Raw genomic sequence first — 16333 nt, forward strand, 5'->3', positions numbered from 1 at the left:
TGAAATGGAGGTCTGATTCAGACCAACATAAAGAGCATTACAGTAATCTAAAGGGCTTAAACAAAGCTGGCAAAAACTAATTTTAACAACATTGCTGATCTGCTTGTCAAATTTAATGTTGCGATAAAAAGTAACCCCCATATTTTTGACAGCTGGCTTAAGGTATGCAGCCAGAGCTCCCAAACTCAAAGCAGGACCGTTTGGCGTGCGTGAAGAAAGTTTTGTGAAAGCCGCAACTTAATATAATTTAATACAACTAAGCAGGGAGTTTAGTGCGACACTGTTATTCGGTTTCATAGGCAAATAAATTTGCAAATCATCTGCATAACAATGAAATGACAGGTTGTGTATAATAGCCTCTAAAGGCAACATATATAAGGAAAACAGGATTGGGCCAAGAATTGAACCCTGGGGTACCCCAAAAGAGAGAGGAGCTGTTGACGAGGAGAGGTCCCCAATCATGACAGAGAAGCTCCTATTTGCCAAAAGGAGCTAAACCTGTGAGGTTCAAAAGCACTAAAACAGCAGGATTCCCGGCATCTACAGACAAGGCAATGTCATTGTGTACTCTCAAAAGTGCAGACTCAGTGCTGTGATGTGATCTGTAACCAGATTGAAATTGTTCAAACACAGAGTCCTTATCATCAGATTGATCTTGGGCAAGTTACTCAGGGAGTGTAATATTTTACTTTTTTCTTATTACTCTTTAAAAAGTATTACAGTTATCTTACTTAATACTTAGTGTCAAAAGTTAATTCTACTTTATTGGAACAATAATTAACCTTACAGGAGTCAACAATCAGCCAAACTGCTTAATTGCAAACATTCTGCATTCGTTTTAGGCTGTACGGCCACAAACATTTTAGCATGACTAGCTCTGTAATGCATTGGCAGCAGACTTTACAGTAATGTACTCAGTAGACTTACCAGATGATTTAATTGATAACATTCTATTAATGTTAAAGTTAAAATGACTAAGATATGATCTGCTTCTAGGTTTGTTATACTGACATGAGTTAAGCATCATCATTAACATTGACATTAAGAAATCTTCCTTTTGTAGTTCCCCTCATATGTAGTGGAGCCAAAGACCGGTGGAAATGACACTGGACAGGGTCGCAGAAGTGGGGAGATGTTTAAAGAGGTGGAAATTATTTTTTCAACAATTACATTTCATGTCATTAAGTATTGCAATTCAATTATTTTGATTCCTTGCCTTCTAGTAGTCTGATTTGAACATTATTTCACCCAGGATGTGGTTCCTTACCCCATTATTATTCAAATGTTTATCAAGTTAGGCTAGGCTATAGGAAAACTGATACATTTGAGTCCTTCAAATACAAATTTACCACTTGCCCTTGTGTTAGTAATGCACACAATTGTCTTCTCTGCAAGTGCAGAGAATTTGTTAAAAATGATTTGCCTATTGTAATACATGTAGTGACTGTACCAATATAATTTCTCGCAGAAAATGTTGCAATATTGAACTATATCCATCTTCCCCACCTCTACTCTGGACAGGGCAGAGGAGCTGTGGACATGGGGCAGGTCATTGGAGCTGTGGACATGGGGCAGGTCATTGGAGCTGTGGACATGGGGCAGGACACTAGAGCAGGAGGTGGAGCCTGTCACAACTTGCCAGACTGCTGGAAGGTACACCAGTATGGATACTTCTGTAAGACCCACACAGGTACACCTTCTCAAGTGAATGGCAAAATTGTCTGGTTGGTCATTATGGTAACACGACAAATCAAATGAAATCTTTGAAAAAAAAGTTATGAACATAGTGTTTCCCAAAGCCATAAAAATATATGAAATATTCTTAAAAAGCAACAAGACAAAACATTAGAAACAAGTTTTCTCAGAACCGAGTCTGAAATTCTTGAGTCTACTTTTCAGCCTACTATGTAGCAAAGACCAACCGGCCTTACACTGACCATCCAAAACTCAGTGACTTGCAGATGTTTAAGGGTGTGAATGTTGGCCGTGTTCTTCATTCAAATGTACTGAGATCATTAATTTCATATCCAGGGAGATGAGACAGGCATTGTTGGCCAGCATCAAACAAAGTCGACCAAAGCTAACAGCGATTGTAGATGAGAGCACCTCGTTAAGCAAGAGGTCCTGCCTGATTGTGTACCTCAGGACATCTGTCCATAATTCGGATCCATTGACCTTCTTTTTAGATTAGCTTGAAGTAGAGAGCATCACTTCAGATGGGATTACAGCCGACCTACTTAACTGTCTTCAGAAACATGGTCTTGATGAAGCATTTCTAAAAGAATGCATGGTGGGTTTCTGCTCAGATGGAGCTGCCGTTATGCTGGGCAGAAAGAATGGCGTGTTCGCAAAACTCAAAAGTCAGTTCCCTGGCCTCATTGGTTGGCACTGCTAAAACCATAGGTTAGAGTTATCACTGTCAGACGCAGTAAAACACTGTACCAAAACCAATCACTTCTCATCATTTCTAGACAAGCTTTACTGCTTGTATAATCAATCACCAAAGAATGTCAGAGAACTTGAGACTGCTGTAACTGAAGTAGGCAGTTGTCTGAGAAGGATAGGTAGAGTCTTGGGGATAAGGTGGGTGGCGTCATACCAAAACTTCTACAATAGTACAAATAGGTTATGCACTCATAAAATAATGGATTGGAAAGTTTGTAAGTACACCAGAAGTTTATGAACACTTGCCTGCTCTCTTCTGCTAGCTGCTGCTGCTGCTACTACCTGCAGTTAGACGAGTGCTTAGGGCTGTCTACAAATACTACTACACCAAAAAGAGATACAACAAAAATATTTATTAATTTAATGATTAAATAAGGTAATGTCTCCAAACTTACCTCAATTATTACTTGTCTCCTGTTAGTTATACTACAGCACTTAAAAAAAAAGTTAAAATAATAAATACTTTTGTTGTATCTCTTTTCGGTGTTGTAATTTGTAGACGGCCCTAAGCACTCGTCTAACTGCAGGTAGCAGCAGCAGCAACAGAGAGCAGAAGAGAGCAGGCAAGTGTTCATAAACTTCTGGTGTACTTACAAACTTTCCAATCCATCGTTTTATGAGTGCATAACCTATTTGTACTAGGGTATAAGTTTGGTATCATTTCGGGCATTATTAGTGGGGTAACTTACGAGATACAAATGTGGGTCCATTAGCCCCTGCGCTAAGCTATTCAGCTGATAAAGCTACTCTACGCTAACTCTCCCAATGTTCGACCCAGGTGAAAAAAGCTTCTGGGGGGGTGTATGGCTCGAGGTCATGGTGCAAAGGACCCTAGGGTGAAATTACTCCGAACCATCACTTTAACATTGTCGGCCCACCATTAGCATCCTGGGACCCCACTAAATTTGTTACAAAGTAGGGTAGCAAAGAGGAGATCTGCAGAGCACCTGGCCTGTAAGAAAAGAGACTAATACTGAGGTGTTTGCATACCAGCCATTATGGGAAGTAATGAAGTTATAGATTAGTTATGAGTTATAGCTGTGTGTACTCTGTACTGTGTACTGTTTTTAAGAATGTGTATGAAATGTGAAATCCCAATTAAATTACAAAGGTAAAACACAAATAAATCCAAATGTTGATTGTAAAACTAACCAGTGTTATTATCATTTTTATATCTTAATAATAGGCAGTTTGTTATGGGGCAACCACTGGAGCCAGTAATCAAAACTACATACTTGGTTGCCAAGCTGGCAGCTTTGAAGAGTTTATGTTGAGTCCTGGTTAGACTATGTTTGCCTTTTGTGTGTGTGTGTGTGTGTGTGTGTGTGTGTGTGTGTGTGTGTGTGTGTGTGTGTGTGTGTGTGTGTGTGTGTGTGTGTGTGTGTGTGTGTGTGTGTGTGTGTGTGTGTGTGTGTGTGTGTGTGTGTGTGTGTGTAAAAAGAGTCTGGCCTTGGATCAATGTTTTGTGAGTTTATTTAGGAACATTTGAAAACACATGTCAGACTTTTGTTTGATTAATTATTATGGTTTATTGACTTACATATCCTTTTAGCTTAGGTTGTACTGATTTAAGGGATATTAAAGATTTGAAGATGCTCCAAGAAATGACATCACATTAAGCTAGTGTTCAAAGGGTTAATTTACAATCAACTATCCGCACAGTTCACAAAGATACCAAGTAGATTTAACATCAAAATTCTTTATTGAAATTAATGAGACTTAACACACAATTCTTCACAATAAAAGTGTAGTGTTGGACACATTGTACATGTTTGCATGGTAATGACCCTTTTTGTCAGTGTGTTTCCCATTTGTCAGGGTCATATGGAACTCTGTTTGAAATTTTGTACATATTTGCATAGTAATTACCCTTTTAGTCAGTGTGTTTCCCATTTGTCTGGGTCATATTGGACGCTGTTGGACACATTGTACATGTTTGCATAGTATTGACCGTTTTGTCAGACTGTTTCCCAATTTCAGGGACATTTCTGGACTTGGGTGGATAAAATGTACAGACCAGAGGCGATTTCTTTAAGACTGCAAAATAAAATGTCAAAAAAATAATGGTCAAATATGTACTATTGTGATAACATTTTATTAACTAAACATACATTAGAACATGTTCATCTCGAAGACAAGTTCGTTCAGGCCCGTTCAGCTAAGCAGGTTGACTGACTCGATTTCCTTCTCATACATTCCTGTAGGGTCACAGTGCATTTCCCCGTTGAAGCCTGGTGTCCATGGACCTCAATGGGGCTGCTTTGAACAGTGTTTTTCAGTGCTTCGAAACTAGACGGTTTCATCGTGGATTTTGCAAGTGTAGTCGAAAGACGAACTGCTGCAACCTATTTGTTGGTATTTGCTTAGCGAAATTGCTAGCTAATTTTCATCATACATATCATACAGTTATACACCACAGTCCTTGTTTCAGTTTAACCTAATTCCCACATTTCCTCCTTTGAGTTTAATATTGTTTTGTTAGATCGTTCGTTCGTTCATTCATTCATACAGTAGGCTAGGCTAGTGTTGTAGGGGTGAACTAGCCACCTAGCAAACTACACACAATGGCAGACAATGCTAATATTGTCAAACTGATTTTGGCAAAGCCATTTGAAAGTATTTTTTATGAGGAGTAACTTAGATTCAAACAGCAGGGCAGATCAACACCTGAGAATGATTTAGTGCAAACGATAGGACAAAGTAACAGGTCTGTTCAGCTCTCCTGGTATGACAAAGTTAGCTGGCTGACAAAGAAAATGTACTGCTCAACATGCCTCTTGATGAAACCATCTCACAGATATTATAAATAATAATAATTATTATTATTATTATTATTATAACATTATTATTATATATATTATTATAAATAAATGGACAATTTTTATGATGTATGCCGAAAATGAGCTTCCCCTCTTTGAAAGACCAACACTGGAACAGAATTATAGGTGACTCTTGACCCCACACAGGATTTAGTTTTCGGTGCAGTCAAGGGTTTTGGTGGTATAAAGTTACCCTAAATGTCCACCACATTGTCACCGTGTTCATTTTCTGCTGTGTCCCTATACAAGCCTGTTCATTGTGGCTGACATTCGGGAACGTTTCCCTACACAATAAAAGTGCACCTGTAAATGAAGGGAATTATGTCAATAAGCTGGAACAATTGTAAACATCTGGGAAGGAATTGTTGTGTTTCATGGACGGTAGCTTAACAGTGATCTTAAATAATGGCAGAATGGAAGCTAATATAAAAACAGAAGGGCTGTGCAACTAATACAATTTTGACCGCCATTTGGATTTTGACTCAAAATCACGAAAACTATGAATACGAAAGAAAAGATTATTTTGCACATTACGTTTTGCAATTAACTTAAAAAAAAAGTATAAAGGGACATTTTATATTTCAAGGTGTTTTCACTGTTGATTTGTTTAACTGCTTCACTGTTTTTAAACATCTTTCCAAGCAAGCTTAAAGACGAGGTTAGTTACTATTTCCAATATACACTTTTTTATTTATTGTTTGAAATGGTCTTTACGCTCCGACAGCATAAATAACTTATGGGCTCTGAAAAAGGTGCAAAAAAGATCTATCATCTGTAGCTGCTGTAATCTTGTAAAACGGCCACTAATCAAACCTTGCGGTGTGCTTGGAAATAACCAATGAAATGTCTCTTTGCCCCGCTGCGCGTACTCTTCCACTGCCGTGAATGAGCCTGAGCTTGAAGATCGTTGTCGCCAGAGTTACTGCAAGTCTACTGGAGAACGGAGGACAAAACTCAGCAAAAGTTGCTGCTGCCGCGGTTATTTACAACTACCCAACCACCTGCTAAAATTATTAACATATGCAGATGATAACAAGCTGTTCCTTTATCAGAATTGCAGCTCTGTTTCATTCATCTTTCCAACTAAATACATCAAGTAATACCACTGACATGCAACGCTGACACAGTGAAAAGATGTTTGCTTTCCCCTTTGCCACACACCTGTACCTGTGGCTGTTTATGACTATAATGATTTCCTGTGTCAGTGCTCCACCCAGTGGTCACACACAAAACTGCATATCCATTCATGACACCAACCTGCTATTTAAACAAAACAAAGTTACATTATGGCTCCAACATGTATTTTGATGCTGATACGTTTGTACCTTTTACAAATAATATTTTCATGGTTATCTCTAATAACTAGAAGTAGTATTTCTGCACTGTGGTTTCAGGTATTTTAGTTCCACCGCCTGTCATGATACCTCGATACAGACCTACATGAAGTCAAAATAAACGTTATTATCCCGTAAAAGTAAATTCACGTGGTCTTACATGTCTCCTCAAAAGACAAAGAATCACAACACTTTCAAATAAACTTTATTTGTATATTGGATCAGTATCTTAACCTTGTTTTTACTGTAATTATTTAAGAAAAGGAATAAAATATTATTCACAATTATAGAATTATTTGTCCCTTTAGAGAAAACAAGAGTCAGTAAGTCAGGACCAGACACTGTTTGTGACATTATCGCTTTTATTTTGTAATGCTTATTGATTATAAAGTGAAGGAAAACAGATGAATAAAGAACCCAACACACCAGAAACTCCTCTTGTATCACAGAACGTTCAGACAACATTTGGATTTTCTATTTGGAAAATTTTGAAGAGAAGATCGTCACCACTCATGTCTAGTAGGTGGATGTTGTTACCTTTGGACAGAGCTGACAGACAATATTCTGTAAACTAAAATGGAAAAGATGTCAGAGTATTCAGATGTTTTCTGTATTTCATTTTGTGTTTTTTACTAGATTAAAAGTCCAATAACTGATTATGTTTTTGTCCATCTCAGAGAGACAGTTTCCTTCTAATGTTAAAACTCAAATGTGAACCGTTTCCTAACTCTTCGGATAATAAACAAGTGAAAGTGAGTCTGTCAGCAGAGAGCTGTTTCTGTCTGCAGAACAAACTGAAAGTGAATCAATGAAAGAGATTATAGATGAGCTGTAGTGAGATCATGATGGCGGGAGGCCTCACAGGTCCTTGGAGCACACGAAAGGAAGTATTTTTTCACGCTGCTCATCGTTCCAGACCTTTTCTGTAGAGAGATTACAGTTTTAATGTAAGTTTTCATCTTTCAGACTTCAACATATGACAACCATCATTAATACATGGTAAATGGATAGTTAATTCAACTTTAGTTAATTGTCATTTAACTGTTAACAACCAATGAAATTATAATTAATAATACTTACTAATTATTATTAGTTCTGTAAATTAACCATTTATTGTTACACACATATCATATCATCTCATATACTATATTAGGTATCAGGTAATGATTAAAAAAATTATATATGTGTGTATATGTATATATATGTGTGTATATATATATGTATGTAAATATGTGTATATATATATGTGTGTATGTATATATACATATGTGTATATAGTATATATATGTGTGTATATACATGTACAGTATATATATTTATGTGTGTATACATGTGTATATATATATATGTGTGTATATATATATATACAGTGCCTTGCGAAAGTATTTGGCCCCCTTGAACGTTTCGACCTTTTGCCACATTTCAGGCCTCAAACATAAAGATATAAAACTGTAATTTTTTGTGAAGAATCAACAACAAGTGGGTCCCAATTATGAAGTGGAACGAAATTCATTGGCTATTTCAAACTTTTTTAACAAATAAAAAACTGAAAAAGTGGGCGTGCAAAATTATTCAGCCCCTTTACTTTCAGTGCAGCAAACTCTCTCCAGAAGTTCAGTGAGGATCTCTGAATGATCCAATGTTGACCTAAATGACTAATGATGATAAATAGAATCCAGCTGTGTGTAATCAAGTCTTCGGATAAATGCACCTGCCGTGATAGTCTCAGAGGTCCGTTTAAAGCGCAGAGAGCATCATGAAGAACAAGGAACACACCAGGCAGGTCCGAGATACCGTTTTGTGGAGAAGTTTAAAGCCGGATTTGGATACAAAAAGATTTCCCAAGCTTTAAACATCCCAAGGAGCACTGTGCAAGCGATAATATTGAAATGGAAGGAGTATCAGACCACTACAAATTTACGAAGACCGCCGTCCCTCTAAACTTTCAGCTCATACAATGAGAAGACTGATCAGAGATGCAGCTAAGAGGCCCATGATCACTCTGGATGAACTGCAGAGATCTACAGCTGAGGTGGGAGACTCTGTCCATAGGACAACAATCAGTCGTATACTGCACAAATCTGGCCTTTATGGAAGAGTGGCAAGAAGAAAGCCATTTCTTAAAGATATCCATAAAAAGTGTTGTTTAAACTTTGCCAAAAGCCACCTGGGATTCACACCAAACATGTGGAAGAAGGTGCTGTGGTCAGATGAAACCAAAATCAAACTTTTTGGCAACAATGCAAAACGTTATGTTTGGCGTAAAAGCAACACAGCTCATCACCCTGAACACACCATCCCCACTGTCAAACATGGTGGTGGCAGCATCATGGTTTGGGCCTGCTTTTCTTCAGCAGGGACAGGGAAGATGGTTAAAATTGATGGGAAGATGGATGGAGCCAAATACAGGACCATTCTGGAAGAAAACCTGATGGAGTCTGCAAAAGACCTGAGACTGGGACGGAGATTTGTCTTCCAACAAGACAATGATCCAAAACCTAAAGCAAAATCTACAATGGAATGGTTCACAAATAAACATATCCAGGTGTTAGAATGGCCAAGTCAAAGTCCAGACCTGAATCCAATCGAGAATCTGTGGAAAGAACTGAAAACTGCTGTTCACAAACGCTCTCCATCCAACCTCACTGAGCTCGAGCTGTTTTGCAAGGAGGAATGGGCAAAAATGTCAGTCTCTCGATGTGCAAAACTGATAGAGACATACCCCAAGCGACTTACAGCTGTGATCGCAGCAAAAGGTGGCGCTACAAAGTATTAACTTAAGGGGGCTGAATAATTTTGCACGCTCAATATTTCAGTTTTTTATTTGTTTAAAAGGTTTGAAATATCCAATAAATTTCGTTCCACTTCATGATTGTGTCCCACTTTTTGTTGATTCTTCACAAAAAATTACAGTTTTATATCTTTATGTTTGAGGCCTGAAATGTGGCAAAAGGTCGAAAAGTTCAAGGGGGCCGAATACTTTCGCAAGGCACTGTGTGTATAATATATATATATATATATATACAGTGGTTCTCATAAGTTTATGAACCCATGCTAAAGTTGACTAAAAAGAGGAATAAAAAAAATCATCTTTTGGAAATTTATCTTAATGCCTTAATTAAAAAATTGGGAAAAATCCAACCTTTTTCCAATCCAAACCAATTTTCTTTGTAAATGAATAATATATGGTAAATAAATAAATGTTCTTCCTTAAAATACAGGGGGCATAAGTAAGTACATCCCTATGTTAAATTCTTATAGAGGCAGGCAGATTTTTATTCTTAAAGGCCAGTTATTTCATGGATCCAGGATACTATGCATCCTGATAAAGTTCCCTTGGCCTTTGGAATTAAAATAGCCCCCCCACCTCATTCAGCATACCTAGAGATTGGCATGGTTTTATTTCAGTTAACCTCATAGCTGGTTTGATGTGCATTGAGAGATGATTTTAGGGAAAGTAGCCCATGCTAATCTCTAGGTATGGTGAAGGGTATGTGATGATGGGGGGCTATCCAAAGGCCAAGGGAACTTTATCAACTTGTGTGTGCCTTTTGACATTTTTGTGGGATTTTTCAATGTTCTTTCATCTTTTTTTTCAAAATGCTATAAAATTGAACAAAACACCCAAATTCAATGAAAGTAGGTAACTAATCATTTATTTTACTTGTGAAGAGCATTTTATGGAACCATCCACGTTTTGTTGTTGAAATGTGGTTGAAAGAAACCCAAATTTCTGATATAGAAACCTTTTGAAAATGGGTCAAATTTGACCCAAAGACAACAGGAGGGTTAAAGGTTTACAAACATTTTGAATCACTACCTGATACCTAATATAGTATATGAGGGCTATAATGTGTGTAACAATAAACTGTTAATTTACAGTACTACTAATAATTAGTAAATATTATGAATTATAATTTAATTGTTAAAATTAAAACGACTTTTTGCTAACAGTTAAATGAAAATTAACTAAAGATGAATTAACTTTCAATTCACCATCTATTAATGAAGGTTATTATAGAATGTTACCAGTTTTAATTTTTTTTATTTTTTGCATCATCATGTTTATTTAGTTATTTTATATGTTGTTGTTTTTTACCTTTAAAGTTCATCTCAAGACAGTGCTCAGCTCCACCTCTATTGTTAGGCTCCCCTGCACCCCACGGTTTGTAGTCAAATTTGGATCCATCAGTCCACTGCCACACGCCCTCCTGGAGGAGAAAGATTGGTTCAAAGTCAAAGTGAAATCAAAAGAGGATCCTCCTTTTTTTCTATATTTTTATTTGGAGCAATTTTCCTTTTTCTGTTCTGTTTGTCTTTCATCAAATTTCATTTTCTTGACAGCTTGAAGGATGAGTGACATCACTTCCTGCGATGATAAAAGTCTCACCTTCGCTGAGTCAAAGCCTCCGATCCAGGAAGTTTTGTTTGCACCAGTCACTCTCCTAATGAAGTCTCTGAGGAAGGAATGTTCCTTCTCTGAGTGGACCGAAGCCAGATTCCCACCGAGGGACAAGCAAAATATCTAGTGGAGATAATATAATCAGTTGAAAATGTTTAGAAAGAAACAAAAACATAAATAGCTTTATTTATAGAGCACCTTTTAAAAAACAGAGTTTACAAAGTGCTTTGACAGACAAAGTAAGTTATTAACAGATGTGATCTCAGAACAGAATTACAGTCACAGGACATTTTTATACTTTCATACGTTTGGACAATAACAATATTTGTACTTTGTGGTAAAAATACTTTTAGAGACTGCCCCCTCTGAAAATAGCTGCCATAGGTCTTTTGTTCAAGCACCAATTAGGACTCATATTTAGGTTTGTAGAGGCGGCGCCCTCTACTGGCCTTAGTAGTTATTTTACGAAGTAAAGTCCTGTGTTTGTTCGACCCATCCACACACACTTTCCCAACCTTCTTCCTTGCCAGGTCATTTGGTGCTCTTATACTTCCTTACCTTACTTCCTGCTTTGCTACCGTCTGAATTACTACGGCCACTTGAGGAAACCACCATTATAAACTTGAATATATGTCAGGACAGTCGCGATAGTACTGCTGTACCTCTGCATCGATCCAATTCTTTCCCTGGAAGTTGAAAATGAAACAGCGAGAGCCTAACTGAGTCCAACCAGGAGGGCAGGAACCTTCAAGACAATGTTGGAAAAAAGAGAAAGTTAAACTCTGGCTTCAAAGGGGTTTGCATTTCTTGTTGTATGTGTGCCTCCTCCCTCCCTTCAGCTTGGTTGGTGATTGCTTGTGCTCACTCAGCTCATTGGATAAAGGAGGGAGAAGACCCCGCAACTTCCTCATCTTTTCCTTTGATATTTCGGCCGGCAGCTTTAACATGGAGAAGAGTGCGAGGAGACACACACAACAAAAAATACAACCCCTACGTAACATTATAATAACAATCAAGCCAAATACAATCAAGCAATTAATCAGAGATACTGTACTGACCTGGGCCAGAGGTTTGTCCACGACACTGTGATTACAAAAAGACATTCCTGAATCAGTCTGACTATTTTTAGCATTTACACGAGCAGTCTAATTACAAGACTACTCAACTCCACTTTATTTATTTAGCACCTTTGATACAAACATGCAGCCCAAAGTGCTTCACAGAACAAACTTATCAAAAGTTTCAGCTTACAGTTTGCACTCAGCTTACATTAAAACTAGTAACATTATTTAATAACTGTCTCATAATCTTACAGGTTGGGAAACCACTGCTTTATACTGCATGTGCAACACATAGAGTTGTTTTTTTAAATTAATAGTTGCATAGTTTTTACTTACAGATGGAGCCAACAGTCCGATGGACAAACAGAGCAACAAAGCAAACGGAAAGCCTGATGCCATCTGTGGAAAGATGTTAAACAAAGTCAACGTACTGCAGACAAGGACATAAATGCAGACAATTAATGACTGGGATCAGTGAGCCATTTATCAAATTAAAGTATCCTGCTAGTTATAAGTGCATTCTATAATAGATATGGTTTGATATTTAGATTCATATTTAAAATGTCTAAATATTAAATGGTTAAAAAAGTGAAGTATAATTACCTTTGCTGAGGTGATGATTGGAGAAGGAGAACGGAGACAGTCACTGATAGAAAATCCACTCTTTATATAGTTTATCAAAGCGCCAGATGGTCTGCAGCCTGCAAGATCCCTTCAAGTTACATCCCTCTCTTCCAGTTCACAGAAACATCCTTATCTTATCACTATATAAAGTATATGGTTGAAATGACAATAAAACTCACTTGACTTGACTTGACTTATCAAGCGGCGTGGAATCTCAAATATTGAAACATGATAACATGTTTTAATTGCTGATCAACATGGTGGTGCTCATGGAAAGGAACAAGGAAACACTTGTACATATAAAAACTTCTGGACACATGAAAAACTGCAGCACGCAACGTGTACTTTACTTTGCAATTTATTTTTTTTTTTTTTTTTTTTATAAAAAAATTTTTTTTTTTTTAAAATTAATATTTTAATTTTGACTGTACTACATTTATAGAATAACTTAAGAGTAACTTAAAGTTACTCTTTAAATTAAAAAATGATGATGTGAAGCAGTGCAAATACTACTAAACTACCCAGTAGTAGAAGTATCTAAAATAGACTCCAAGTTGATGAACAACATTAAAATGCTAATACATTTTTTTTAAATGATTAAAAAAATACGATATACAATATTAATTACGAAGCACACTATTAACTTTCCCTATTATGCAGATGACACAGAGTAGAACAAGCTGATGACTGTCACTGATAGAAGATGTCTGCTCTTTATATAGTTTATCAAAGTTCCTGATAACATGTTTGAATCACTGATCACCATGGTGGTGCTGATGAAAAGGATCAAGGAACAAGGAAACACTTGTTACATAAATTATTTTCCAGTTAGATGTTGCGTTCTATCTTTGTATGTCTGCTGCATTCTACCACTAAGTGGCACTGATGTAAAGCAGGTATAAGTTGAGACCCTGAGTACAGAGAGTGAGAGAAGAAGATGGTGACTACTGAATGTACCGTCAAAGAATTTCTAATAAGGGAAGAAGTTCCACTCTCTCGATACTTCCAGCTTCTGAACTTGTTGCAGTTCCACTCTGGTTCCACTAAAGGGTGCTTACGGGCGGGTGCAGAATGAATGGAGGTCTATGGAGCTATAGCCCTCAAAATCCACTTTTCTCAGGATATAAGTTTTTGTCTAGTAATTATAAAGGTCCCATGGCATGAAAATTTCACTTCATGAGGTTTTTTAACATTAATATGAGTTCCCCCAGCCTGCCTATGGTCCCCCAGTGGCTAGAAATGGTGATAGGTGTAAACCGAGCCCTGGGTATCCTGCTCTGTCTTTGAGAAAATGAAAGATCAGATGGCCCGATCGGAATCTTCTCCTTATGAGGTCATAAGGAGCAAGGTTACCTCCCCTTTCTCTGCTTTGACCACCAAGAGAATTTGGCCCCCCCATGAGAGAGAGACATCATGGCTTTCAAACGAGCAAAGTGGCAGTTGGTGAAGGCCACACCCCCACCCTCCACCTTGCCCCCCCCTCTCTCCTCCTCAATAGCTACAGACACAGAAATGGCACATCCTAAGGAAAGCTCATTGTGGGACTGGCTCTAGTCAAGGGCGTAAATCCCGGGGTCACGACCCCCCCCCCCCCATCTAAGGGTTGTCCCCCCTTAGAAATATCATTAAAACAATGCTGAGTATTGTAAATAACATAATGATGTACACTTAAATATCTGTGTAAGCAGGAAAACAATACAAACCCCCAAAAGTGCTTTTTAAGTTTAGAAACATTTTGAGTCCCCCCTCCCTTGCCTCAGAGTGGTTTGGTCCACTGCATGCTTTAGGATCTGCGCTACACTCACGGTGACAGTCACATCGGTAGTGACAGGAATGTAGTAAGTAGACGGTTCAAAGCTGTCTTATTCACATTAAACATCAGATTAAGTTTTTCTTTCCTCATATAGAAATGATGCTGACTAATTAATGAATTAGTCATGACAAAAAAGTTTGCTATGTTAGTGTAATATAGTATAACGTTACCTAACTTGTTGGATAGAAATGCACCCACTACAACTAACGTTACCACGGCGATAAGCCTTACGTTATGTGTGTGAACTTATATTAGGGTTAATTTTGGAGATCTACAGTTGTTTTTGGCTCAATATGAAATTAAGTGGCTGATCAGTTAAGTATATATCCTCTGTCCCAGACATAACCTAATATTTATGTGGAGGACGCAAGATCATTTTAGAATTATAATATGACCGCGTGGTGAATCTATGAACCTAACTCATATTCACACATCTGACGTTAGCTTAAGATTTGTGTTGTTGTTGTCTAGATAAAATGACAGAGAAAAGAATAACAGACATAAGATCCTTTTTCAGTAGCCTACACCAAAACGCTGAGTAAGTACAATAAGTCCTCATATCAAGACAATTTGGTAACATCTTTATAAGAATGGGTGCTTATGGAAATACTAACGTCACTATGTCACAGGCAAAGGAGACAGAAAGAACTGAGGAACAGGGAGACCAGGGACAGTCAGGTGGAGAGTCTCAGGGAGACCAGGGACAGTCAGGTGGAGAGTCTCAGGTAAGTGTGTTGAGCTTAGTTCATATTTTTGGAGGTGTGTGGCTGTCAGGGTTAGCAGATGAGCTTCACCAGTGGCTCACTAATTTACATTATGATCAGCTAATTTAACAAGTGTACAAAAGTATTGTATTTTTTAAAAAAAGGAAATATTAAAAAAAAAAATTTTTTTTTTTTTTTTTTTTTGTTTTTAAAAAAAAAAAAAAAAAAAAAAATAAAAAAAAAAAAAAAAAAAAAATTTTATTGAATCACGAGAAACAGTGAAAAGAAGGATAATGGTACAGTCTCCATGCTACACTAATGATAGTATTAAGGCTTTCCTCTGTGTACGCATGTCTTCTACGAGTATAATTGTGGCTGTATTATTTGTGTCCCCTTCAAAAATTGCTCTTCAGAAATTTTATGTTTATTGTCCCCCCCTACTGTTAGATCAGATTTACGCCCTTGGCTCTAGTGGCTGTAATTCTGCACCAAGGCTGAATTTAGAGAAAGAGACTTCAGATATAGTATTACGGGACCACTAAGGTCTATATAAAAGAGACTTCAGATACAGTATTAGAGGACCACTAAGGTCTATATAAAAGAGACTTCAGATACAGTATTAGGGGACCACTAAGGTCTATATAAAAGAGACTTCAGATACAGTATTAGAGGACCACTAAGGCCTATATAAAAGAGACTTCAGATCCAGTATTAGGGGACCACTAAGGTCTATATAAAAGAGACTTCAGATACAGTATTAGGGGACCACTAAGGTCTATAAAAAAGAGACTTCAGATACAGTATTAGGGGACCACTAAGGTCTATATAAAAGAGACTTCAGATACAGTATTAGGGGACCACTAAGGTCTATATAAAAGAGACTTCAGATACAGTATTAGGGGACCACTAAGGTCTATATAAAAGAGACTTCAGATACAGTATTAGGGGACCACTAAGATCTATATAAAAGAGACTTCAGATACAGTATTAGGGGACCACTAAGGTCTATATAAAAGAGACTTCAGATACAGTATTAGGGGACCACTAAGGTCTATATAAAAGCATCCAAAGAGCACCATGTCATGGGACCTTTAATGTTGCATTCGAAAGGGGAGGCAAAGAAAATACACA

General features: G+C 37.4%; 1 protein-coding gene across 2 annotated transcripts; it reads right to left on the reverse strand.

Annotated features, from left to right (window-relative positions):
- Positions 1–6937: 6937 nt before the first annotated feature.
- On the reverse strand, positions 6938–12793 carry LOC120570548 (galactose-specific lectin nattectin-like). 2 transcript variants are annotated; one of them, XM_039818942.1, is made up of 7 exons: positions 12665–12793; positions 12398–12460; positions 12059–12083; positions 11663–11745; positions 10989–11123; positions 10698–10809; positions 6938–7521 (listed from the first exon to the last, which is right to left on the reverse strand). In XM_039818942.1, exons 2-7 carry the CDS (start codon positions 12458–12460, stop codon positions 7457–7459), a joined length of 483 nt encoding a protein of 160 aa, XP_039674876.1. In that variant the 5' UTR covers positions 12665–12793; the 3' UTR covers positions 6938–7456. The 2 variants fall into 2 exon arrangements, with proteins under 2 accessions (XP_039674876.1, XP_039674877.1); XM_039818943.1 differs by having other exon boundaries at positions 12398–12491; positions 12665–12680.
- Positions 12794–16333: the final 3540 nt, after the last annotated feature.

This window comes from Perca fluviatilis, chromosome 12 (assembly GCF_010015445.1).
Source record: "Perca fluviatilis chromosome 12, GENO_Pfluv_1.0, whole genome shotgun sequence".
In the NCBI taxonomy this organism is placed as follows: domain Eukaryota; kingdom Metazoa; phylum Chordata; class Actinopteri; order Perciformes; family Percidae; genus Perca; species Perca fluviatilis.